Source organism: Moschus berezovskii, chromosome 4 (assembly GCF_049115385.1).
Source record: "Moschus berezovskii isolate FMDL1 chromosome 4, NW_MosBer_1.0, whole genome shotgun sequence".
NCBI lineage: Eukaryota > Metazoa > Chordata > Mammalia > Artiodactyla > Moschidae > Moschus > Moschus berezovskii.
In genome coordinates, this window is record NC_142463.1 from 100,768,239 (window position 1) to 100,792,858 (window position 24,620).

Consider the following 24,620-nt stretch of genomic DNA (forward strand, 5'->3'; position numbering starts at 1 on the left):
CAGGATATGGAGGACTGAGAAAAGGACTGGTCAGCATTTGTCCTTTCTCTCACTGAGCCATCTTTGTTTCACATCCTCTTACCACCCCTGCCCAAGAAAAAATGAGGCAAAGAGTTAGTTTGACTACCTTAGAGATAGGAATTTCTTCTCCAGAATGGCTGTTTCTCTGGCCACAGAAGAATATAAGGAGGATGAGCACTGGGACTCCTTTCCCCGTTCACATGGGATGTCATCTATCCTCTCCAAGATAGGAAATACCCCAGATCTGTGTCCCTGACTCAGCTTAGTTTGTTTCCTCCACTCCTTTGGTGGCAAAGACAGGTCTAACCTCCCTCCTATTCTAGCACTATTAATGCTGTTGTTGTGGTTTAGTCGTTAAGTTGTGTCCAATTCTTTGCGAACCCATGGACTCTAGCCCACTAGGCTCCTCTGTCCATAGGATTTCCCATGTAAGGACACTGGAGTGGGTTGCCATTTCCTTCTCCAGGGGATCTTCTAGACCCAGAGATTGAACCCACATCTCCTGTGTTAGCAGTCAGACTCTGTACTTCTGAGCCACCAAGGAAGTCCACTATTAATGCTACCCTGAGTATAACAGAGAATGTTAGAGACACAATTATTTCTCCTTGTCCATTTTATACTAAGGGAAATGGAATTATAGGGTGGAGAAGATTCAAGGAGAGGCAGGAGTCCAAGTTTTGGGAACCCCCAGTCTGCAACTGAGAATCCCAGGAGGAGGAGAAGTTTGAGAATGGAGAACAGTCCCAGAGTCAGAGGTCATTGGGGCACACCACCCCCTGCATTGGTCAGGACTGGGTTGAGGAATTCCTGGATTCCTTTCCCAAAAGTCTTGGTGCCCAGGCTGCTCACACTTAGCCTCTCAGGTCCTACAGTTAGGGTTGGATCACTTTCTTTCCACTGACTTCCATTAGAGTTGCAGAGGGAACCTCCTTTCCCTCCAGAATACAAAATGGCAAATTAAGTCCTGTTGGGGATAAGGCAAAGCCCTTTTTGATTCTAGGAAACTAGAACTTTTTATTTCCAGCTTTCTAGTCCCAAAAGATCTTGGGGAAAAAGTAAGTCTCAGTAGGGGAAAGGTCAGTGAAGAAGAGGTCACCACTGTTCTGGCCAGATTAGCTAAGTGAGCTATTTCTGTTTAGCTTATTTCTCCTCTTTATCCTCTGGCCAGGCATGCTACGTGAGGGGAATAGAGGAGACCTGCCCCACTGGCCGCTTCCTCAGTCAGAAATCCCCTAGGAGCCTCCTTGAGTCCTGGCCTGCTGGTTGTGACCTTGAACTCTTCTTCCTTGCTAGTTAATGGAATTGCTGATCCTCCAGCTATTTGGGCTGAAGCAGTTTCGTGGAAAGGACTGCTAGATGCCTGAGGTATCTTTAGCATGTCCAGCTGAAAATGAGGTGGGGAAACCCAGCAGATGGAATGAGTTCAGCGAAAAGTTGGACACAACTTCACCTTTGTTCTCAGGAACATTTATTTGGATTCTTGCAGCGGATCAACAACGACTTGAAACATTCCTTGTGGTCTAAATTCTGCTTCATACATGAAGAATTTGAGACTTGTAGACTGGATAAGACTTCCCCAAGGGCACAAAACTATGAAATAGTGAAACTAGGACCACAAATCAGTGCTTTTCCCAGTTGAAACGGCAGCTTTCTCCCTTGGCTTAGTTCTTAAACTAGCCTACGCCTACAAGCCACCCTTCCTTCCTTTCAAAGTTCAACAGCAATAAAAATGAATTGAGGGGACCTCCCTGGCGGGCCAGTGGTTAAAACTTCTCCTTCCAATGTAGGGGTGGGGGGTGGGTGCTGGGCTTGATCCCTGGTTGGGGAGCTAAGATCTCAGATGCCTGATGGCCAAAAAATAAAACAGAAGCTATATTGTAACAAATTCAATAAAGACTTTTAAAAAATGGTCCATATTAAAAAAAAAAAAGCTTTAAAAAATGAATTGAGGAAAATATATGTCCTTTTCTCAACAAACCATGGGTGTTCTGGGCATCCAACATTTGACTCTCTAATTTCCTTCAGTTTCCACTCCCTGTCTTCTAAACTGCATGTTCCATCTCCCATTCAGCACTCCTTCAAATCACTTGAGTCCCTGAGCCTAAACCTGCAGACCCCAATCTCAAGCTTCCAGCCCAAGGTGGGAGGGGAACAATAGGCTATGGCACATAGGGTAGGGAAGGATACGATTCTTGCCCAAGAATCTACCCTGCCTGGGACCAGAGTGGCCTAGGTCATGGGCATGGAAACAATCTGTTCAACACAAGCAAACACGTAACACAGGGCTGAGCAAGAACAGTGTGGGGCCTCTCTAAGTGTCTGTAAGCAGTGTCTTGACCTCAGCCCTTTCAGATGGTCCTCCAGAGGACTAGCAGCCCCCATGCCATGTACTGAGCCTTAGGCTTCAGCCTCAGCCTGCCCAACAGAGCCTATGGAAAGTAGGGGAAAGGTCAGTGGAAACAGTCTAGCTCATTCCTGGAACTGTTCTGGAATCTGGGGAAGCTGCTGGGTCCCTTGTCTCTGGCTTTGTTCAGCAAGGTCACCTGCCAGGAAGGACAGGAGGCCAGATAGGAAAGAGTCCAGGAATGGACTGATCTCTCTTGACACTTGGTCTTTGAGGCAGTACAACAGCTTCCCCAGAGGCCACTCTAACCTTTATCCTTTTCCCTATTTCATGGGAAAGGATGTACGTGTAAAGAGGCAGACGGAGGTGTGTGTTCAGTCTCTCATCTAGAATTCTTCGTTTCCACTCTTTTTTAAGTACACATGCTGGCATTAGGTGGGATTTAGGAGGCCAGCTGTACCGCCTACATAGACACAGATCTAGTTAACCAGATAAGGTCTGATGTGTGTGTATATGCAGGTGAGTTAGGCAAAAGGAGATTTTTTTCAGGGTCTTTTATTTCTGTTTCTTGCTGATTTCTTCCTAGCCACAATCATGGGCTATGCCTATGGAAAACCCCTGAGACAGGTCCCTTGGCCTCTCCCTCCAACACACTCACACAATACCCCAGAGAACTAGAAAAGGAAACACATTAATCATCACAAATTGCTCAATAACTCTGGAATGTTCTGTCTCTATTTCAGTTTCCTTCTCTGTTCTCGTGGCTGCTTCTTCCTATCACACTTACTACCACACCCAAACCTGGCTTTTAAGGTGCTTTCCCTCAATGGAGTCACAGCCCCTGTTCCTTCTTTACAATGGGGTCAAAAATATCTAACAGTAGATTGCCAGTCTCTATCACTTGATGCTGCAGGGAATTCAATCTGCCTGCCTAAATATGGCTGGAGACTTTCTTGAAGTTTCTCCCGCCTCCCATCTTTCCGGCTTTCAAATGTTTAGTAAGGTCGCTATGACAGCATCCACAGCTCTCAGTGCCTGTCTCCCTATCCAGTCCCTATTCTGGACACGCAGCTCGCCCGTGACTGTTGCATGTCAAGTGGCTGGAACCAATCAGTACGTCTAAGGCTTCCTCAGAAGCCAATCAGAGACTGGGGAAGTGACCTCACCCAGCGGGAGGGCTGCGTGGGCGAGAAAGCACCTCCTAGAGCTGAGTGTCCCTAAGTCACTCCCTTCCTCCGCACCCTCCTTACTTCCTGTAAAGCAGTACTGCCTACCCCATCCCCCTCCACACCAAGGGAGTGAAAGAAAGGCTAACTAAATTCCACAGAAGAGAAACTGCAACTCAGCCACACAGCAGCTTCTGCAAGTGGAGAATAAGATATTCAGTGGGTTCCCCCTTCAAAACAGCACCCTTCAAAGTGGGGTTCCCAGGGTCTGGAAGAGGGTGAGTGAGTGTGCTAAAGAACAATCAGCACCTCCTCCCTCCCCACACCTGGTTTTCTTGACTCCACAAAAATAGCTGTAATCATTCCTTGTAAACAAGGACAAGATCAAGGTCAAGTGTGGGAACATGAGAGTCTGTGTCCCATGAACACATGTGAACAGAGACAATCACGTCCCCATTGCCTGAGGACCAGAAGCTCAGAAGCCAGCTGGTCTTCAGGGTATGGGCTGTTTACAGCTCACTCCGTGTAGCCCTGAATGTTCCTTGGCAGAGCTAGGTTGGGAGTAGGTGTCCCACCATGGGGGTAGGCGGGAAGGGGCAAAGAACAGGAAGGCTGTAATGTCCAGTGTGTTACACTGGACTCTCAACAGGTAAGAAGAGAAGAAAGGTTTACTAGGCATCCCCTTCATTCCTCCAGCCCTCTCCCAACTAGGCCTCACCCTGGACAGAGAGACAGATAAAAACATTTTATTGAAACTGTAAAACTGCCCTTATTCCTCTTAACTGCTCATACCCAGAAAGAACTATTAAAAATAGTTATGGGCATGTTACAGCTACTTCAGCTGTAACAACTCCAGTCCTCGTTTTGACCCTCCTTTTTTCCTTTCATACAACTGAGACACTGGTCCTTTGCCCTTTTCCCCAAGATATCAGAGGAGATACCACACCACAGGAGAGAGGCAGGGTAAGGGCAGAAAAGAGAGCTATCCACTGTCACTCTCCATTTCTGTCTCCAGGGACCAAACAGGTTAGCTGGATTCTAAGCAAAGGATGTGCTTGTCCACAAAACCAAATAATAGGGAACAGTTAGTCTCTGTGTCCTAAATCAAGAAAGATATGAAGGTCCAGGGTCTGGTTTAGAATCTGTCTTCAGTATATAGCCTCATCCATATTGTCATCACTGTCACCTCCAAAGTCCTCCCCATTGTCAAAGTATGACATGATGTAATCAGTTTCCTGAAATAGAAAAAAAGGAAGGGAGGAAGAAAGGTTAGGTCAGGCATGCTTTCAATGTTCTCCTTTCTCCCTAGGTACATACCAGTCTCCTCCCCTCCCAATCACAGCACTCCATGCTTGGGAGGTCCCTTCAAGCTGTAGTTCACTCTTAAGAAGAGCCTAAGGACAGATAAAGCGGAGGGTACTATCCTCTGTGGGCAGTATCTCCTTTGGCCCTCCAACCCTCTGAGGAGAAGATCCCTGGTGGACAGAGTTGAGATCCCTGGAGCTTATGAGTGGAAGAGACGGGGTCTGAGAATGAAAGGTGGTTCCCTTTACCTCTTCATGTTCTTCTTCATCATACTCCTCTTCTTCTTCCTCTTCCTTCTCTTCTTCTTCTTCTTTCTCCTCATCTTCCTCTGAAGTCACTTCTTCCTCCTTCTTCTCCAGAGTCTTATGTGAGGATGAACAGGAAGAGAAACCAGACTCAGCTCACAGAACGGGGAGAAGTGAGGCACCCATGGGCCAAAGCAGAGGAATGAATCTAGGGCCCAGATGGCCTCTATTCACATTTCTTCCTTACCTCTAGTTTCTGTATTGTTTCCTCCTTATCTTCTGTGGTCTTAGGGGGTCTCTTGGGGAGTATAATGGTGGTCCCTGGTGAGAGGATCACAAGGTCAACCATGAGAGAGCAAACTTCCTTCTTAGCTTTCTGTCACCCTCTTGCATGGACCATGTCACTTTGCTGCCCTCACATGGCCACTAGGGCACCCAGCAGTCATACTGGGTAGATGGGGTAGGTAGGCATTGGGAGAGCAGGCAAGACCACACTCAGCCTTGGCCCTCCAATTGATGAAGGAAATCTCTACTTTCCCTCCTTTTTCCAGATACACTCACGTTCCTTCTGTAGCTTCCGCACTCGGATCTTTAGCTCCCGGGGCAGACGTCGCCAATCTAGAAACAGCGGGAATGTAAAAATCAGCCAGACTCTGCCTGGGGTCTCCTATGAATGGTGACTCTTTTAAAGGAGAGATAAGGATCAGGGTAAGGGCGAGGAAGGAAAGGGTTGGGTCAAAGTTGCTTGGAACAGAACTGTGGTTTGGATACTTCTAGAGGAGTAGGGGACATTTACCAGGTTTTCAGTCTGTGAGTACGCCGGAGCGCATCTAAGCCTCCTGAACAGGGTGGAGGCTGGGGACAGAGGAGGGTGGATAGGGTGGTAGCTTGAGGCAGCTCAAGCATTTGAAAGAAAAGAAGTCAATGAAAGGGCCCATCACCTACCAGGGTTCCAATCGATGGCATTGTCAATTGGCCCTGACATCTGATATTTGTCTGAGTAACGTTCCACATCTGAGGGATCAGAGGTCAAGGGTCAAAGTTTTATCCTATCAGAACCCTCAGGTTCTTCCTGAGGGTCTAGCCCAGAAATTGTCGTCTTTCTCACCCCAAACCCAGAGCCTAGGGAGGGCAGCTTCAGTGAGGACCTTCAATACTCTTTTAACCTGTCTTTTCACCACCCCAAATTGCAATGTTTTTGCTATCTCTCTTAACCCCAAGGCATGGCTATATTGACTGGGAGTGTGTTATGGTGGAAAGCTCACTAGAGCAAGAAAACAGGGTTTCTGTCTTCCCTCTACTCCGTGTTCACGGGACTAACTTGGGCAAGTCTTTTAACTGTCTGAACTTCAGCTTCTGGAGCTTTAGGAGAAAAGTACCAGTTGTCAATACACTGAAATACTATACTTCCACACCAACTGGTAAATACCCACTATCCTAGGCCTCCCAAGTATGCCCCCTTCTCCAGTCCCTCCTGGCTGCATGACCTCTCCATGAGCCACAAACCAAAGGGCTAATATTTTAATTTACAGGGCTTCTCAGAGACCCCTTCTCAACTCCTTCCAACTGGTTAGTGCCTGCAATATCCAGATTGTTAAAAAATTGTAATACACCTCCCAATTTATATCTGTAAGACAATTGTGAAACTCAAAACAAACCATGGATACCATAATGCATTTCAAATGCAGGTGTAATTACTATGATCTCCCTAGCTAGGCAGTGAGCTTTCTGTGTCTCTTCTGACTTCTCTGGGGCCCCAGTGGTGCTAAGTACAGGGCACTACTCATGAAAGGTGCTCAGAACATCCAACTGACCTCTCTTGGGGACAGCAGGCCGGATGAAGTAGGGGAGCTGCCGCATGGCCCCTCGAAGCTCCTGCTTCAGGGCCAGGACATATTCCCCTTCCTCTCCTGAGGGCAGAGGCACTGGGCGGAACTCCAAGGGCTAAGAGGGCAGAGGCAATGGTCAGTTCAGAGAAAAAAATGCTGGAGTATAAATCTGGGAGGGCCTCTCCTCATCCCACACTTCTATCCAATGCTCCCACTGAGCAGGGGACCAAAGGCAAATGCTGGGAGCAACACAGCATTTTGAAAGCTGGGGAGCAGAGAGTATAAAAAGTAAGGGCAGACACTTCCTAGTCTGGAAAACATCCCATGTAAGTTACAAGTACAGAGACAGGGAGGGGCCAGATGAGGATGATTTTGATGACCCAGGAGGAATCCAGGATCGCATACAGTCAGTCAAGGGCTTAAGGGAGTCTTGGGAAAGGGGGGGCAGACACTCACAGGGAAGAGTGGAGAAGGCTGCAGGGTGGGTGGGGGCAAAGCATCCCCCTTCCCAATGCCCACAGCCTCCACGTTGAAGGTCAACTGGCCCCGGCCACAACCCCGGCCCCCACCCCGGCTGGCCATGATGGAGGGGGCCTGGGGATTCAGACATCCAATGGGAAAAACCTGATAAAGACAAAAACAAAGAGAAAAAGTACAGTAGAATGGACAGGAAACCAGGGAGGTATAAGACACTCAAATCGTTTTTCCCAGAGACCTGAAAAGCCAGTTTAATTCAATGAATTTTGAGAAGGCATGGTGCCAGGCAAGGTATTTCTGAAAATATAAATAAGGATGAGACATGGTCCCTACAGGACAGATAATTGCAACATGGTGTAACTGGTGTAACTGAAGCACAAGGAGGAAAGTAACTAGACATTTGGATAAAATTTCCCTATGTTCCCAAGTTAACTGGATGTTTATCATCAGCTGCATATCTACATATGATCTTTGAATTCTTTCTCTCCTTCACTTTCCAAACCCAACTAGGCCCCAATTCAATCTAATGCAATGCATTTCAGCAAAACATTTATTAAGCATCTACCATGAAAAAGGTAGTGTGCCAGACACTGTGAGGGAATAGAAATGAGTCATCAGTCTCACTGTCAATTGGTTGGGGGTGGGGGGTGTGTGTGAGAAGAGATATTACACTCAAACAGATCTTTTTAAAAGCCACTTGGAAACACAGAATCTTAGAACTGGAAGGACCCATGGAGTCTTCTAGCTCAATAATCCTCCCAGTACAGTACTGCTGCTGCTGCTGCTAAGTCGCTTCAGTCATGTCCGACTCTGTGTGACCCCATAGATGGCAGCCGACCAGGCTCCGTCGTCCCTGGGACTCTCCAGACAAGAACACTGGAGTGGGTTGCCATTATCTTCTCCTGTAAATTGTCAGTCATTCAGCTTCTGGTAGCATTTCCTAAAGAGATGGTGTCCATTTTCCCCCAAGGCAGCCCCTTCCATGTGATCAGCTGTGATGAACTGAAAGTTCTTCCTGCTACTGTAACTGAACTCTGCCTCTTACCATCATTTTTGAAAAACCAGTCAGATAGGATGGGGAATAAAGAAAGTCATCAAATGAAAAAGAAACTTGAAAGAAATTATATTCCAGTAGCAGGGAAGATACCTAGCATCCAGATCTTGGCTTCTCATACCACTCTCCAGCAAAAGGAACCAGGGCTTCTTGGAGAAATGCAGCTTCTCCAATGGGACAGGAAATACACAAGATGAGACTGAAGTATCTTGTAGTGCCAAAAAGTAAGAAAGTGCTCAAAACCCCCAACACTGATGGGGCTCTGTCAAAGGTACATAAGAGGCAAATGAAAGAGCTCCCAATGGCCAAAGCCTGAACAAGCTGAACCATAAAATAAAGTAGTATTGGAATGTAATATCAAAGTATAAAATAAATATCCAGAGACTATACTGATATAAATAAACATTTGAACAAATTAATACATGGGAGAGAAAAAAAATCCCATATGCAGAATTCCAAATAAATTATGTAGAAAGAGTTAGTCGTTTAGTTGTGCCCAACTCTTTAAAACCCCGTGAACTGTAGCCCATCTGTAGGCTCCTCTGTCCGTGGAATTCTCCAGGCAAGAATACTGGAGTAGGTTGCCACTCCCTTCTCCAGGGGATCTTCCTGACCCAGCGATCAAACCTAGGTCTCCTGCATTGCAGGCAGATGTTTTACCATCTGAACCACCAGGGATTCCACCCTAAAAGGGGAGAGTGTAATTCCTCACTGCTTAAGTATGGCCTATGCGTAGGGAATTTTGTCCAAAACAATTTTGGAAAGGTGGGGGGGGGTAACTTTACAGTATAGAAATTGGACAAGCATTACTTCAGTCAGGTGACCACGGTCAACATGAACAACTTTAAATCATATTATTAGTACGTACCCTTGTGTGCTCAGTCGTGTCCAACTCTTTGTGGCCCCTTGGACTGTAGCTTACCAGGCTCCTCTGGCCATGGAATTTTCCAGGCAAGAATACTGGAGTGGGTTGCCATTCCTTCTCGAGGGGATCTTCCCGACCCAGAGATCGAACCTGTGTCCCTAGCGTCTCCTGCATTGGCAGGCAGATCCTTTACCACTAGCAGATATGATATTTTCCTCCCCCAAACTGATACCCCAGTCTGTAAATAGGAGAAAAAAAGCAGATAAAGTCCAACGGAGAAGCATCCTATAATATACATGACCAGTACTCTTCAAAACTGTCAGGGTCATCAAAAACAAGAAAAGTTCACACTTCCATTGTAAAAGAGAGACCTTTCCTAGTGTTAGCATTCTTAAAAAAAAAAACCCAAAATATTCCTTTTATTTTCTAATTACAGAAGTAGTATATATTTATTCTAAAAAAGTTGAAAAGATACAAATGAGGTATAAAGAAAAATAGCTACTAACCATGATGTAGTAATAATCATTACAAATATTTGCATATGCATACTTTCAATTGCATTTCTGTACTATACATACAGTTTGTGCATATATATGTGTCTATATATATAGACATAATAAGGCCATGATAACTAAATGTAATGTGGAATCCTGGAAAGGATCCTGGGACAGAAAAAGAGCATTAAGTAAAACTAAGGAACTCCAAGTATAGACTTTACATAATTACAATGTATCAATATTTATTCATTAATTATAACAAATATACCATATTAATATATGATATTAATAATAGGGGAAACTGGTGCCAGGGTGTATGGAAACTTTTTGCACTATCTGCTCAGTTTTTCTGTAAATCTCAAAGTGTTTTAAGAAATAAAATCTATTAATAAAGAAAGAAACATGAATATCAATTCAAAATTCACAGTTCTCTGACCTTCCTTGTTTTTCATTACCCTGACAGTTTTATTAAAGATTACTGGTCAAATATATTATAGTATTTTCCTCTATAGAAATTTTTCTGAGGTTTTTCTCTTGATTAGACTGGGGTTGTGGATTTGGAGGAGGATGATCAACAAGATTAAGTGACATTTTCATCACATCATATAAGCGTTCATACTAATAACATTTTAGTTATGGAACAATAAGAGACAATATAATACATAATCATGACCTCTCAAATTAGTGGTTCATAATATAATTGTTCCCACAATCCAGAGAATAGAAAAAGCTAAGAGGACTGGGATGGTGAGGGGAGGCTTTAGCAATCACAAGGTCCCAAGTTTGGATCAGACCTTAGAAATCATGTTTCCTTTCTTTCTTTCAACAAATATTTATTGAGCATCTACTATAATCTACTATAACTTGTAGCTCAGTTGGTAAAGAATTTGCCTACAGTGCAGGAGACCCAGGTTTGATTCCGGGTCAGGAAGATCACCTGGAGAAGGAAATGGTAACCCACGCCAGTATTCTTGCCTGGAGAATCCCATGGATAGAGGAGCCTGGCGGGCTACAGTCCATGGGGTCATAAGAGTCAGACACAACTTAGCAGCTAAACCACAACCACCACCACTATAAGCCAGACATAATGCTAGACAATGGAGATCATGGTGAACCCTTTACTTTAGACATTCAGCTTTCCTTTGATAAACCATATCTAGTAAACTGTTACCCAGCTTCAATTTAAACTTTTTAGCAAATCTTTTAATCTCACTTTACAAGTCATTCCATTTTTGGATATTTGTTCTTTAATCAAAATCCAACAAATAAAACAAGAAATATATGACTCAACAAAATGCACTCTACAAAAGATTAGTCAGGGAAAAAAAGATTAAAAAATATATTCAAGGTAATCTATTTTGTCAAACTTATATACACCCATACATATAAGTAAAAAAGTTGTCCTTTTTTAAAAAATTAATTTATCTTTTATTGAAGGATAATTGTTTTACAGAAAAGTTGTTCTTAAAGGGTATACAATAAGAATTAACATTCCTCAGTGATCAATGCAAAGAAATAGAGGAAAACAACAGAATAGGAAAAACAAGAGACCTCTTCAAGAAAATTAGAGATTCCAAGGGAACATTTCATGCAAAGATGGGCTCGATAAAGGACAGAAATGGTATGGACCTAACAGAAGCAGAGGATATTAAGAAGAGGTGGCAGGAATACACAGAAGAACTGTACAAAAAAGATCTTCATGACCAAGATAGTCACGATAATGTGATCACTGACCTAGAGCCAGACATCTTGGAATGTGAAGTCAAGTGGGCCTTAGAAAGCATCACTACTAACAAAGCTAGTGGAGGTGATGGAATTCCAGTTGAGCTATTTCAAGTCTTGAAAGATGATGCTGTGAAAGTGCTGCACTCAATATGCCAGCAGATTTGGAAAACTCAGCAGTGGCCACAGGACTGGAAGAGGTCAGTCTTCATTCCAATCCCAAAGAAAGGCAATGCCAAAGAATGCTCAAACTACCGCACAATTGCACTCATCTCACACGCTAGTAAAGTCATGCTCAAAATTCTCCAAGCCAGGCTTCAGCAGTATGTAAACCGTGAACTCCCAGATGTTCAAGCAGGTTTTAGAAAAGGCAGAGGCACCAGAGATCAAATTGTCAACATCCGCTGGATCATGGAGAAAGCAAGAGAGTTTCAGAAAAACATCTATTTCTGCTTCATTGACTATGCCAAAGCCTTTGACTGTGTCGATCACAATAAACTGTGGAACATTCTGAAAGAGATGGGAATCCCAGACCACCTGATCTGCCTCTTGAGAAACCTGTATGCAGGTCAGGAAGCAACTGTTAGAACTGGACATGGAACAACAGACTGGTTCCAAATAGGAAAAGGTGTACGTCAAGGTTGTATATTGTCACCTTGCTTATTTAACTTATATGCAGAGTACATCATGAGGAACGCTGGGCTGGAAGAAGCACAAGCTGGAATCAAGATTGCTGGGAGAAATATCAATAACCTCAGATATGCAGATGACACCACCCTTATGGCAGAAAGTGAAGAGGAACTAAAAAGCCTCTTGATGAAAGTGAAAGAGGAGAGTGAAAAGGTTGGCTTGAAGCTCAACATTCAGAAAACGAAGATCATGGCATCTGGTCCCATCACTTCATGGGAAATAGATGGAAAAACAGTGGAAACAGTGTCAGACTTTGTTTTTTTGGGCTCTAAAATCACTGCAGATGCTGATTGCAGCCATGAAATTAAAAGACGCTTGCTCCTTGGAAGGAAAGTTATGACCAACCTTGATAGTATATTAAAAAGCAGAGACATTACTTTGCCAACCAAGGTCCGTCTAGTCAAGGCAATGGTTTTTCCCGTGGTCATGTATGGATGTGAGAGTTGGACTGTGAAGAAGGCTGATCGCCGAAGAATCGATGCTTTTGAACTGTGGTGTTGGAGAAGACTCTTGAGAGTCCCTTATACTGCAAGGAGATCCAACCAGTCCATTCTAAAGGAGATCAATCCTGGATGTTCATTGGAGGGACTGATGCTAAAGCTGAAACTGCAATACTTTGGCCACCTCATGCGACGAGTTGACTCACTGGAAAAGACTCTGATGCTGGGAAAGGTTGGGGGCGGGAGGAGAAGGGGACGACGGAGAGTGAGATGGCTGGATGGCATCACCGACTCTGTGGACGTGAGTTTGGGTGTACTCCGGGAGTTGGTGATGGACAGGGAGGCCTGGCGTGCTGTGATTCATGGGGTCGCGGAGAGTCGGACACGACTGAGCGACTGAACTGAACTGAACTGAACTGAATTTAAGGTGATGGGTTTTGGAGATTTTTTGGTAATGTGTATTTTAAGCGTTGTTTTTCCTCTGTACCAAAAAGGTATTGCTTTTATAATAAGAGGAAAATATTCATCAGAAAATTAAAAATAGTAACTGAATAGTAGATGAGATTAACAATATGTAGCAGGAAGGAGAGGGTAGGGAAATGTTTGCTTAAGAAATCTGGGAAGCTTCAAGTCCAACTGCCATGAAAAATGTGAGGGAAAGACAGCTGTTAATGAGGTATCACCTCACATTAGTCAGAATGGCCATCATCAAGAAGTCTACAAACAATAAATGCTGGAGAGGGTGCGGAGAAAAGGGAGCCCTCCTACACTGTTGGTGGGAATGCAAACTGGTAGACACTATGGAGAACAGCATGAAGATTCCTTTAAAAACTAAAATTAGAACTACCATATGGCCCAGAAATCTCACTCCTAGGCACATACTTGGAGAAAACCATAATTCAAAAAGATACATGCACCCCAATGTTCACTGCAGCACTTTTTGCAATAGCCATGATATGGAAGCAACCTAAATGTACATCGACAGATAAACGGATAAAGACGGTGTGATACATATAATACAATACAGTGGAATATTACTCAGCCATAAAAAGGAATGAAATTCTGCCATTTGCAGACTTGGATGGACCTAGAAACTGCCATACAGGGTGAAGTAAGTCAGAAAAATCAATATCATATAGTAACATATATATGTGGAATATAGAAAAATGGTGTAGATGATCTTATTTGCAAAGCAAAAATAGAGACAGACATAGAAAACAAACATGGATACCAAGGGGTAAGAGGGTGGGTGGGATGAAATGGGAGACTGGGATCACATATATATACACTATTGATACTATGTGTTCAATAGATAACTAATGAGAACAGACTGTACAGCACAGGGGACTTTACTCAGTGCTCTATGGTGATCTAAATGGGAAGGAAATCTGAAAAAGAGAGGATATATGTATACATACAGCTGACTGACTTTGCTGTGCAGCAGAAACTAACACATTTTAAAGTCCAATAAGAAGTAATAAACAAAAAACAGATGTTAGTTAATAGATTAAACTATGATCTGATTTAAAGAACACATTAGGTAAGAGATCCTGTCTTATGGATGTGAGAGAGGGAGTAAGAATTTGCCATTGTTTTCAGGCCCTTTCAAGGGAAAACACTCTTAACTAGCCGGCTTAGGTATCCCTCCATCTGATAGATACAGTTCTATCAGTGGAGACAGGAGCTGTTTTGATTGCAAAGCAGTAAGGAGTTAAGAAAAGGCCATGAGCTTTGAGGTGAGACAAATCTAACTCCATTTCCACATACTGACCAAGTGACCCTCAAGAAATGTGGGGTAAAAAGAAGACAAATTTTTATTTAATTAAGGCACTAAACTGGTGGTTAGGAAACTGTAAACCATCCATCTGTACCCTACTCAACTCAAGAATCTACAAAGCTTTTATTTAAGATTGTGATAAAGTGATTGTGATTCTTGAAGATGTTCAAGGTTTCCTATAATCTGGTCCCAAACTGCCCCTCCATAAACATCATGCATTCTCCTTCCCCCACAAACAACATCCCACATATGTTACACTCATTCCCAACTGTGCCATAACTGTTTTAATATGATAGAAGTTACTAAAAAGCCTTTCTTAAATTTGATGTTATTGCTTTTCTGTATTTTTTTTTTTGAAAACTGCTTCTTAGTAACTTCTACTACATTACACAGTTTGGCACAGTTGGGAATGAGTATAATATATGTGAGATCCTGTTGTTTGTGGGCGAAGGGCAAGAGTGAATAATAGGGAGGGTCGATGTTTCCTTATCTGTAAAATGGAAATAATAATAAAACCATCTTAATTCATTCAACAAATATTTACTGAGTTCAGTGTCAGGCACTGTTTCAAATGCTAGGGATGTAGCAGTGAGCAAAATGGACAAAAAACTGCTGCACCCATGGAGTTTAAAAGGAGTTTACATTCTAATGGAGGTCTCAGTATACAAATGTTTCAAGTCATGAGGCTGGGAGAGATTCCTAAAGGAGTGGATGTGAAGAGAGAAAAGAAGAGATCCAGGGACTGAGGCTTGGAGCACTCTAACATTTAGAATTTGCTATATTTGTAATAAATAAGACAAAGATTTAACACTCTTATTAGAACTCATGGAAATGAAGAAAAATCATCCCAATAGAATAAATATGCAAAGAACATGAATAGGCAATTAACAAAAGAATGGTCAATCAAACCATTTATTATCTATAAAATTGGCAAAGATTTAAAAATTAATCAGGCTTCCTTGAGTTTTTTTGAAGTGGACTCTCATACCTCACTGGAAGAATTATAAATACAATATTTGGGGTGAGCAATTTGAATCTACAGCCTTTTAAAAGTTAATATCCTTAATCTAATCCAGTAATCCCACTTTTAAAACTTATCCAAAGAAATCACCAGATATATAGTCAGAGATATAAAAGCATGTTTATCAAAGAGCTATCCATAGTAGCACAAATTTTGAAATAACCTAAATAGTCCTACAAAAAATGAATGGTTGGGGCTTCCTCACTGGAGAAGGAAATGGCAACCTACTCCAGTATTCTTGCCCAGAGAATCCCGTGGACGGAGGAACCTGGTGGGCTGCTGTCCATGGGGTCGAACAGAGTCGGACACGACTGAAGCGACTTAGCATGGATGCATTAGAGAAGGAAATGGCAACCCACTCCAGTATCTTGCCTGGAGAATCCCAGGGACAGAGGAGCCTGGTAGGCTGCCGTCTATGGGGTCACACAGAGTCAGACATGACTGAAGCGACTGGGCTTCCTCACTGGTCCAGTGGTTAAGAATCTGCCTTGCAACACAAGGGACACTGGTTCAGTCCCTGGTCCTGGAAGATCCCACATGCCGTGGAGCAACTAAGCCTGTCTGCCACAACTACTGAGCCCAGGCATTGCAACTTCTGAAGCCCTTGTGCTTAGAGCCTGTGCTCCTCAACAAGAGAAGCCACCGCAATGCGAAGCCTGCACACCGCAACAAAGAGTAGCCCCCGCTTGCCATAACTAGACACAACTAGAGAAAGTCTACTTGAAGCAACAAAGACCCACCACAGCCAATAAATGAATAAATCTTAAACAAAAAAAGACCTCATGACCAACTTCAATAAGCGGGCTTTATTTTTTAAAATATGAACTGTTTAAAAAAATCAAATATCTATCTTAGACTATTATGTAGACATAATAAAAATTTCAAATAATATTTAAAGGCAGAAAAATGTTCACAATATGATGTAAAGTGGAGAAAGCATAATAAAAGGTTGTATTTGTTGTATGGCCCTATGTGTGTAATATATACACAAAAATACATATATATATATACATACAGGAAATAAATTGAAGGGATTCATTGTCATGATATAATAGACATTTTATGGTTTTCTAGGATAAATGTATATTACTTCTATAAACAGAAAACAAAGAGATGATTTTCTTTAAGAATGTTACCATTAGGACAGTTCTGTCTTTTTTACAGTGAAAATGTGGAATACATTTTGTTGAACCATATATTTCTTTTGTATTTGTTGGATATTGATTGAAGAGCAAAGTGAGATAGGAAGTTCTCTCACTAAAAAGTTTAAACAGAAGCTGGATAATAATTTACTAAATATGGTTTATCAGAGGAAGGCTACATATCTAAAGTAAAGGATTCACTATGATCCCCATTCTCCAGCATTATGTCTGACATATAGTAGATGCTCAGTAAATATTGCTGAAAGAATGAATGCTAAGTCACTTCAGTCGTGTCCGACTCTGTGCGACCCCACAGACGGCAGCCCACCAGGCTCCCCCGTCCCTGGGATTCTCCAGGCAGGAACACAGGAGTGGGTTGCCATTTCCTTCTCCAATGTGTGAAAGTGAAAAGTGAAAGTGAAGTCGCTCAGTCGTGTCCGACCCTTAGCGACCCCACGGACTGCAGCCTACCAGGCTCCTCCATCCATGGGATTTTCCAGGCAAGAGTGGGGTGCCATTGAAAGAATGAATACATGACTCCAAAGGTCTGTTTCAAACTTGAGACCCTGTGATTCCTAAAGGCTCCCTTCGCCATCCCAGTCCTCTTAGCTTTTTCCCTTCTCTGGACTTCGGGAGCAATTGTATTACGAACCACCAACTTAAGAGGTCATAATGATATACTGTATTGTATTTTAATTTGTGTTTTATTAATTGCTCCCTAATTACATCAGAAGTTTAAATTCTTCCTTTCCAATCAATTCCGTCCAATTAACTTTTACTGGGCACTGTGCATTTAATACATAATACATTGCATTGCATTAAATACTAATAACTTGCCCTACAAAACTTTATATTCTAAGTAGAACAGAAACATTAAAGAGGGAGCGGGCATTAAGGGCTCCAGTAAAAGTACGCATAAAATGCTATCGTCAGACTGTGGAACAATTAATCCTGAAAAAAAAAATTGGTCCAGGAAAGCTACAGGTAGGAGGTAATATTTCATCAGAGTTTGATAGACAACGGGAGTCTGTCAAGCTCTTAGTACTAATAGATTTAGGAGAAGCTGGTTCACAGTAAAGAGTCAGAGGTACCAGAGAGGGTCTTCCATTTTCTCCTTTAATGTATCTCCCCTTTGCGAGAAGGAAAACTACAGTTCTCCAGTGTATAATCAACACAGCAAAGGGAACCCACAGGGAGAGGGTGGGGAACTAGAAAGGGGCAGATCCAACAGGCTCCCGGAAAGCGTTGTCTCTCTAGCTAACAGCTGGTCCCTGGTTCGGGAGGTGCGGGATGGAACCAGGTCAGAGCCACCAAGTCGGGGCCTTACCTGCTGCCCCTCCCCCACGCGGAAAACACGCCGCAGCCAACTTGAAATTTGCTTGTCTTCCTCAAGCTGGTGGCGTTCTAGGTCCACCTCCCAGAGCTCCCCATTGGTGAGTTCTCCCAGCCAATCTAGGGGAAGCCGAGGAGGTCCGCCCACTTGGAGCTGAGGAGGGGAGGGAGGGAGAGTTAGTCGGAACTCAGGCTAGACAAGCCGGGTGAGTAGAAAGATGGGGTTGCAGAACTAACCAGGGGGTCAGTCATTTCAGACCTCATCTCAGATGCAGGACCCCTTGTCCTGGCGAAGGCTCACAGAGGGAAGCTGATCCTTAGATTTCACCGAGGGACTCTATAGAAAGAACTTCCACAGAGAAATAAAACTCTGTGAAACCTGCTCCCTTAGGGATCATTTTTTTTGTGGCTTCACACTTGGCCTCTCCTCCATTCCTCCAGTCTTCCCTTCAGTTCTGCGCTGCTTCCCTCCAGCACCACCCATGAGTATTTCTTTTCTAGAAAAATGTTTTCCTGTAGGTTGCTGCCCTGTCTGTGAGAAGACGGAAAGAGGCTTTCGGAAAGGAAGGATTTGGAAATCAGATAACCAGAGTTGGGGAGATAGGGCAGGAGTCCAGTGTTTACGGCATTTTCCACCTCCTTCCAGCTCCTCCTAGCCTTTAGTTAAAGAGGGTGGGGTTGGGAGGAGGGGTCCCACATTCACACACAAAAAAACAGAAACAATGGGGAAAGAGATTAGAGTAAAGATAGAATCTAGAAGTTAGTCAAAAACAATAACCCTGATGTCAGAGAAAATGGCCCTGGGAGTGAAGCCTCTGGACTGGGAAGGCTGTGTGGCAAGCACCCAGCCTTCGGAATAGGACAGAAACAGAGCTATGAGGCTTTGGAGAACTGCTTAACTTTACTAAGTCACAGTTTCTTTATAACAAGAAAATAATTCCTACCTTATAGCATTGTTGTGAGGATTGGAGATAATGTGTGGAAAGTGCTTACATAATTGGCACATAGTTGGGTTTCCAGTAAATGGTGTGTGCATGGTAAGTTGCTTCAGTTGTGTCCAACTCTTTGTGACCCTGTAGACTGCACCCTGCCAGCCTCTTCTGTTCATGGGATTCTCCAGGCAAGAATACTGGGGTGGGTTGCCATTTCCTTCTCCAGGGGATCTTCCCTACCCAGGGGTAGAAACATGGTACCTAGTAAAAATGGGTAGCTTCCCTGCAAATATTTCTCTCTCCCCCTTCTTCAGGAACATTATATCTTGTGTCTGGTGGCCTCCAGCCTCTGAATTATCTCAGGTGAGTTTCCCAAATCCTTAGGATTTTTTCCTCACCCCCCCCCCCCACTTCCCCTGATGCCTTCCAGCTGGACACAAACTCATTCCTAAAATATGCAGATGGAAGCTATGGTAACCATGGAGACAGGGCAGGTGGCGAGGAGAGGCAAAGACAGACACTGAGAAAAACTGCTACAGATAGGGAGAAAGAAGACTTTAAGGAACGATTCAAACAGAGACTTTCAAACAAGATGGGAAAATGAGTCTAAGCAAGACCAAGAATAAATAGATGCAATGAGAGGGAATGTGTTACAAGGTTCACTCTTCTCTGCCCCTTTTCTCTCTCTCTTCCTCCCATCCCTCCAAAAATATGGGAAGGAGGCATCTGGGAATAACCCCTTGCTGTATCTAAAAATGACCCCAACCTCCGCATACTTATCTAAGTCTGTTTAAGGGAGCTGAGGTCCAAGTTTATTTGTGATGCATGTTCCGGTTGCGGGGAGGTGGAATGAAGATGTATCGCAGTGTCTGACTCCAGCTCCCCCTGATATTTAAACTAGGAGAAGGCAGCCAGATCTCTTGCCTCCCTCTGTAGAGTAAGGACTCCAGCTGTGGATCCCATCGCCTTTCTCTCCACCTCTCTGTATAGTGTACCATGTACCGTGTGGCAGGTCAGACCTGGTGCACAGGCGCGCATCAACGCTCGAAGAGCGGAGAATGGGAATCTGCTGAAGCTAGACGAAGAACTGGGACGGTCCCAGTCTGGGTCGCGGAGGAGTCTCTTAAGGAACATTTAGGTTTGTTGTGACTGAGGGGCTAAGAAAGGGAAGTCAGGATTGGAACCTCTAGCTTTTGAGGGTTTATGTGTGCATGGGTGGGGTAATGGTTCGGTGCCCGACGCCCCCACCCGCAGAGACTAGGCTATAAATAGCGAGGCATAGCTCCGCCCCCCCCCCCCCCAGCTTCTCTCCTCCGGAGCCGGCGCTGTGCCCGGGGCGCACCGGGAGGAGGGACCAGGATTCTGTGCCCGGGCGCAGATACTGACACCAAGGGAATCCGAGTGCCCACCCCCACGCCATGTGGGCCCCCAGGAACCCGGCTCCGCCACCCCAGCTGCCCCGTGGCCCTGGCCTCAGCCCTGGCCCGGAGGAGATTCTGCGGACGTACAGGTATCTATTTGGGTGCACAGCCTGGGAGGGGAAAGAGCAAGGAGTGATGAGGAATATAGCAGGGGCAAAAGAACCCAATTCTCCCCCCCACCCGTTTTAGGTCCCAAACGCAAGCTGCCTCCCTCCCCCCATTCAGTTTGTGGGGCTGTGGCAACCTAAAAGAGGTTAGGAATGGGACTGTGTGTGTGAATGTATGGGTGCATGTGTGTGGGTGGGTGGCGTTCAACATCCTAGAAAGGGGGATTCCAAGTGCGGATAAGAAAAGGGGGATGCTGGAAAGGTCTGATAAGCCGTGGGGTGAGGGTGGGGGTGCGGATATCCCTGCGCGTGCCCGTACGCGTTTGCACGCGTGCTCGTCCTTCAGTGCGGGTGCACCCTTCTCATCTCCTCAGGCATGCGCTGGGGGGATGGGGGCGGCTCAGAGGCAGGAGTTAGAAGAAGGACTGTGTACCATGCCGTGGAGATCTCCCCTTTCCCACGCGGGTCCTTCCCCCTGTGCCTCAGTTTCCCTGCCTGAATCAGTAAATAAGATCTTTCTCTTTTTTGCAGGGATTGGCTTCGCCACTGAGCCCTCAGGCCTCTGCCAGCCACCACCCTCACCCCCCTAGGCGTCCTCAGCAGGTCCCAATCCCGGCTCCAACGGTGCTTTCTCCCCAGCGGCAGCTATGCTGCACACCGAGGGCCACGCTCTTCTTCGGGCCGTGGGTCAGGGTAAGCTACGCTTGGCCCGTTTGCTTCTGGAGGGGGGCGCCTACGTGAATGAGGGTGATGCTCAAGGGGAGACTGCGCTAATGGCGGCCTGTCGGGCCCGTTACGACGACCCCCAGAACAAGGCACGCATGGTACGCTACCTTCTGGAGCAAGGCGCGGACCCCAACATCGCAGATCGCCTAGGGCGCACGGCGCTCATGCACGCTTGCGCGGGCGGCGGGGGCGCCGCGGTGGCCTCCCTGCTCCTTGCCCATGGCGCGGACCCCTCAGTCCGAGATCACGCCGGCGCCTCGGCGCTTGTCCACGCCCTGGACCGCGGGGATCGCGAGACCCTTGCCACGCTGCTGGACGCCTGCAAGGCCAAGGGCACGGAGGTCATCATCATCACTACTGACACCTCGCCCTCCGGCACCAAGAAGACCCGCCAGTATCTCAATTCCCCACCGTCCCCGGGGGTGGAGGACCCCGCTCCCGCTCCTCCTAGCCCCGGGGTCTGCACGTCGCCTTCCGAAATCCAACTGCAGACTGCAGGAGTGGGAGGACGAGGATTGTTATCCCCTCGCGCCCAGGAAGAAGAGGAGAAGAGGGACGTATTTGAATTCCCTCTTCCTAAGCCCCCAGATGACCCCTCCCCTTCCGAGCCACTCCCCAAACCACCCCGCCATCCTCCAAAACCCCTCAAAAGGCTCAACTCCGAGCCCTGGGGCCTAGTGGCGCCTCCTCAACCTGTCCCGCCCGCCGAAGGGAGGCCGGGGGTCGAGCGCCTGACCGCCGAATTCAATGGCCTGACCCTGACAGGTCGACCGCGTCTTTCCCGACGTCACAGCACCGAAGGCCCAGAGGACCCGCCCCCGTGGGCGGAGAAAGTGACGGGTGGGGGTCCTCTCTCTCGCAGAAACACAGCGCCAGAAGCTCAGGAGTCTGGCCCCTCTTCAGGGCTGAGGCAGAAACTGAGCCGCATGGAGTCGGTGGAGCTCGATACTCCCGGAAATCTTTGCCCCGACTCGCCCGAGTGCAGCCGCCCGTCCCTGGAGCGCCGCAGATACAGCGCCTCCCCGCTGACCCTCCCTCCAGCCGGCTCGGTTTCCTCCCCGCGCCAGTCCCAGGAGAGTCTTCCTGGGGCTGTATCTCCGCTGAGCGGGCGGAGGCGGAGTCCCGGGTTGCTGGAGCGGAGGGGCTCGGGGACGTTGCTCCTGGACCACATTGCGCAAACGCGGCCAGGTTTCCTGCCCCCGCTCAATGTCAGCCCCCATCCTCCCATCCCCGATATTCGCCCCCAACCCGGAGGTCGGGCGCCTTCGCTGCCCGCCCCTCCCCAGGCGGGGGCGCCAGGCTCTCCCAGGACCAAGCGCAAGTTGGTGAGACGCCACTCCATGCAGACTGAGCAGATCCGCCTGCTAGGGGGCTTCCAGAGTCTAGGCGGGCCCGGGGAGCCTGGGCGCTGAGAGGAGTAAGAGGAGCCAAGGCGGGTGGGGATCAGGACCTTGGGACGGGTGGGAAAACCAGTTCACACACACACACTATGGACATAGAGGTCTCCTGCATGTGCTCATGGGCACAGTGCACTCATACATGGGTAAACATGTGTCCACAAGCACAGCACTCGTATTTGCAGGGAAGGGTAAGTACTCTATTTATTGGGCATATAGACTCATGCATTCATGCCCTGGTCACTTCACAGTGCATATGGGAATTTCTCATGCCCATGGGCACAGCGCACACAGGACCACTTGTGCTAGGGCCCCCAAAGGGTCCCAAACTCAACTTGCATTTGTTCAGAAGCATTAGGGAGCCCCTACTTATGGGTAATCTCCAATCTCTTTGCCCTCCTGCAATAGTAATCCCTTGCTTTCCATGTATGCCCTGCAACACAGCCTGCTCATGATTTTCAACACGCTACCCTCTTCGTGAATATCCCACCCCATTCTGCAGGTCTTGCTTTTCAATTCAGGCCTGGCTCCTTGTTCACACCCTGCTTCCAGCCCTAACCACTTTTCAGGATAGCTTCTTCACTCCCCTTGGGAATATCCTGCAGCAATCCCCAGCCTCAGTTCTGCTGCTGCCCTTCCTGCTCTCAGCTTTACTTCTCAGCTTCCAGCTTTTTCTTCCCACCCCGTACCCCTAACCAATACACCAGGTTGTTTCATTTTCCCAGGAGGTGGGTCATGGGCTGTAAGCTGCTCTTCTGTCCATCTGAGCTTATGAACACCCCCACAGGTTGACATGGGGAGTAACCCTAAATCATTCCTTCTCTCCACTTGATATATTGAATAAATGTGTTCAGAAGTCTCTGTTTTGTCACTTCTGCTGGGGGTGGAGGGTGTGGGGGAATGAGGACTAGGGACGGAGGGTGATGCTAACTATAGCTATAAAGATCGAGGGGATCCTTCAAGGCTTCATCCACCTTCTTTCCAGGAAACCAACTGTGGTTGTAGAAGAAGAGGCAAGTGTCCCATGTCTTGAAGATTTTAAGGCATCTGATAGGTTTTCATTTCCCTCAATCTCCCCTATGTCCATCCTTAAATTCTTTAAGATTCCTACAAAGAATCTGCCCCCTCCACCATCAGCAGCTATATTACAGTAGATTAACTGTCCCTCTTTCAAGTTTCCTGCTTCTTGACCACTCACAGTTTTTCCTTGGTAGGGGGCTAACTTTTATCTCACCAACTGCATTTCATTCATTTTTTTTTCTACTTCTGCTTCTGTTTCCCCATCCTTGGTTTCTGAGGCCCTGTTGGGTGGAGAGGGAGGGAGGGAGAGAGAGAAATAGTTTAACTTCCACCTAAGTAAAAATGGTATGATATTCAACTGACAAAGGGTGGGTGTATGTGTGTGTGTGTGTAAGAATAACAGTAATTGGAGGAACCCAGCCTGAAAGGTTCTATGAACAAAGGTCCCTGTCTTAATTTGCCCCCTGGACCTTTCAGCTTGCTGTTTTTCTTCCTGTACTCTAACTCTTCATTGCTCTAACGATAGGTAAGGGAGCAATTCTACTGTTTCTTCCTTCAACTTAGAATTGGTGAAATCAGAAAATTACCCAATGGTGCGGTATAACAAAAAGATTATAATATTGGAAATCATAAGACCTGTTGTCTAAACCCTCCTTTGCTACCTCCTGGCTATTTAATTTTGGACAATATATCTAGCCTGCCAGTTTCCTTATCCATAAAGTAATACAATCTAGTTAGTGATTGCAATTATTAGATAAGACAATCCACTAAAGTACATTGTACAGTGTCTGACGTACAGTAAGTATGTGCTCATTAAATGTCAGTATCTTTCCTTCCTTTAGCTCCATTATCAATTGCATATGATCTTGAACAAGTCATATCACTTCTCTGAGTCAGTTTCCTCACCTACATCTATGAAATGAAGTGATCGGACCAAGACTAAGAATCTTCTCATTCTGTCTACAGTTCTCCCCAGTCATGCATCCAGGCCCCCTTTTCTTCCCCCTCTAGCCTCGCCCTAGGAGTCTGGCCGGCTTTCTAGAACTCGCAAAGATGCGCCGGAGCTAAGCTTCTGCAGGGTAGAGGTATC

At 45.9% G+C, this 24,620-nt stretch overlaps 2 protein-coding genes across 4 annotated transcripts; one reads left to right on the forward strand and one right to left on the reverse strand.

The window, feature by feature from the left end:
- Window positions 1-1,466: 1,466 nt before the first annotated feature.
- On the reverse strand, window positions 1,467-21,348 carry POLR3GL (RNA polymerase III subunit GL). Of its 2 annotated transcripts, none has more exons than XM_055402851.2 (8): window positions 21,221-21,348; window positions 7,367-7,534; window positions 6,896-7,025; window positions 6,027-6,095; window positions 5,643-5,699; window positions 5,329-5,402; window positions 5,085-5,198; window positions 1,467-4,766 (listed from the first exon to the last, which is right to left on the reverse strand). In XM_055402851.2, the coding sequence occupies exons 2-8, from the start codon at window positions 7,490-7,492 to the stop codon at window positions 4,680-4,682; spliced, it is 657 nt and encodes a 218-aa protein (XP_055258826.1). In that variant the 5' UTR covers window positions 7,493-7,534; window positions 21,221-21,348; the 3' UTR covers window positions 1,467-4,679. The 2 variants fall into 2 exon arrangements, with proteins under 2 accessions (XP_055258826.1, XP_055258825.1); XM_055402850.2 differs by lacking the exon at window positions 21,221-21,348 and adding an exon at window positions 17,923-18,032.
- ANKRD34A (ankyrin repeat domain 34A) lies at window positions 18,110-23,350 on the forward strand. Of its 2 annotated transcripts, XM_055402849.2 has the most exons (4): window positions 18,110-18,133; window positions 19,174-19,222; window positions 19,850-20,369; window positions 20,919-23,350. In XM_055402849.2, the coding sequence occupies exon 4, from the start codon at window positions 21,035-21,037 to the stop codon at window positions 22,523-22,525; it is 1,491 nt and encodes a 496-aa protein (XP_055258824.1). In that variant the 5' UTR covers window positions 18,110-18,133; window positions 19,174-19,222; window positions 19,850-20,369; window positions 20,919-21,034; the 3' UTR covers window positions 22,526-23,350. The 2 variants fall into 2 exon arrangements, with proteins under 2 accessions (XP_055258824.1, XP_088691786.1); XM_088835660.1 differs by lacking the exons at window positions 18,110-18,133; window positions 19,174-19,222; window positions 19,850-20,369 and adding an exon at window positions 20,472-20,533.
- The last annotated feature ends 1,270 nt before the right edge of the window (window positions 23,351-24,620 follow it).

Coding starts and splice junctions, on each gene's coding strand:
- POLR3GL (XM_055402851.2), bottom strand. CDS start 7,492: ATGGCCAGCCGGGGTGGGGGCCGGGGTTGTGGCCGGGGCCAGTTGACC. Junction 7,026..7,366: donor AGCCTTCTCCACTCTTCCCT/GTGAGTGTCTGC, acceptor CTGCCCTCTTAG/CCCTTGGAGTTCCGCCCAGT. Junction 4,767..5,084: donor ATGAAGAAGAACATGAAGAG/GTAAAGGGAACC, acceptor TTTCTATTTCAG/GAAACTGATTACATCATGTC.
- ANKRD34A (XM_055402849.2), top strand. CDS start 21,035: ATGCTGCACACCGAGGGCCACGCTCTTCTTCGGGCCGTGGGTCAGGGT.